We start from the raw sequence: 1,400 nt of genomic DNA, 5'->3' as shown, positions 1-1,400 counted from the left end.
GTGCTCATATGACCTTATGCAGTTGCGAGCACCGTAAAACCCCATACTAAACAAAAGTGCTGATTCAAAAGCAAAATGTTGAGTCGAAGCACCTCCGTTTTCAGTTTTTTTCTTTCAAATCGAAAATCAGTAGCATGGGATTTCCTGACTTCTAATTTTTGTACTTTAAATACTTTAAATAATGTATCGCAGAATTAAGAGAACCTTTATGCTTCAAAGTTACAGCAGGTGTCTAAAAAAAGAGGACCAATCTTCTATAGGATAGTAATTTTATTAGTCATATTTGCCCCAATATAAAAAAAATATTTGCACAAATAAACTTCAGTTGTGGAAATATCAATTTAGAATTTGTCTGTATACGTAAAAAAAAATCAGTAAACCTATTCGAAAACATCTACTTTATTAAATTTTAACTAATTTTTTTAAACCAGAAGAGTTTTCTACTGAATAAAAGCGTTCATCTGTTGGGGCATGATCGGTGTGTTCGGATTTCAGGACGGGATAGTAAAACCATGACTGTCACACCAGATGGATATCTCTCACCGTTCTGAGAAAGTTTTGAGAAGTTTGGGGAGGAAAAAGGGTTAATATGTTGTTGAGGAGGCCTGGTCCCAGCAGGGTAGGGTCCCAAACTACACGTCAAGAGTGGCCCTTGCACGGGAGCCAGAAAGGTTTGGGGAACGTCTTAGAAGCAGAGAGCTTACAAATAAATGAAGGGTCGCCGCATTCCAACAACCAGTCAATTATCGTCTTGATGGTTTATTATTTTATGGCCAGAAACAGCAACCATAAGCGAGGACTTTTTTTTTCTCCCACCCGAACGAACATTAACAAAAATATTAAAGACGCAACTATCAAAAAGTGAAGAGGTACTGTCTGAAGTAAATTTATTTGCATTTTTCTCTTCTCTGTTCTCAAAGAAATCCTCACATAATTTTATGAGATCTAAGTATTGTATCTTCTTTTAGTTCATTAAACTTCACACATTTTGTTTTTAGCCCATTTTCTTTTGTTCTTTCTAATCTTATTATATTTTGATTATTTAATTGATTAATTAAATATTAATTTGGGTTGTTTGAACTTCACACAAGTTATTTTATTTGTGTTGGTGAGCCCAATTGATGACCTTCAGACTTCAGTGCCCTGCTCATCTCCTTCATTTTCACCAGGTCCTGTGACGTCATTGCTTCCAGACAGCGCAACGGACAATGTGGGCGTGGAGTCGGAGCCGCTGACCAAGTTGGACCAACTGACGCTTTCTGCAAAAAGGATAGAAATAATAGGTACAGTGCGCGCATGCTCGTGTCAATGGTGAAAGTCACTAAAGTGAAAAGGGTGGGGGGAATGGGGTAGAAAGAAAGAAATAAAGAGAGAAAGAGAGAGAGAGAGAGAGAGAGAGA

General features: G+C 37.4%; 1 protein-coding gene across 1 annotated transcript in view; it reads right to left on the bottom strand.

Annotated features, from left to right (window-relative positions):
• Positions 1-864: 864 nt before the first annotated feature.
• The window catches only part of LOC101864186, a gene marked incomplete in the record, with an annotated part of 17,971 nt that continues 17,435 nt past the window's right edge, over positions 865-1,400 (bottom strand). Inside the window, 1 exon segment of the mRNA XM_013080494.2 lies at positions 865-1,259. Within this exon segment, the coding sequence (XP_012935948.1) occupies positions 1,129-1,259 (131 nt within the window).

This window comes from Aplysia californica, unplaced genomic scaffold (assembly GCF_000002075.1).
Source record: "Aplysia californica isolate F4 #8 unplaced genomic scaffold, AplCal3.0 scaffold00005, whole genome shotgun sequence".
NCBI lineage: Eukaryota > Metazoa > Mollusca > Gastropoda > Aplysiida > Aplysiidae > Aplysia > Aplysia californica.
This window is presented reverse-complemented; position numbering and strand designations above follow the sequence as displayed.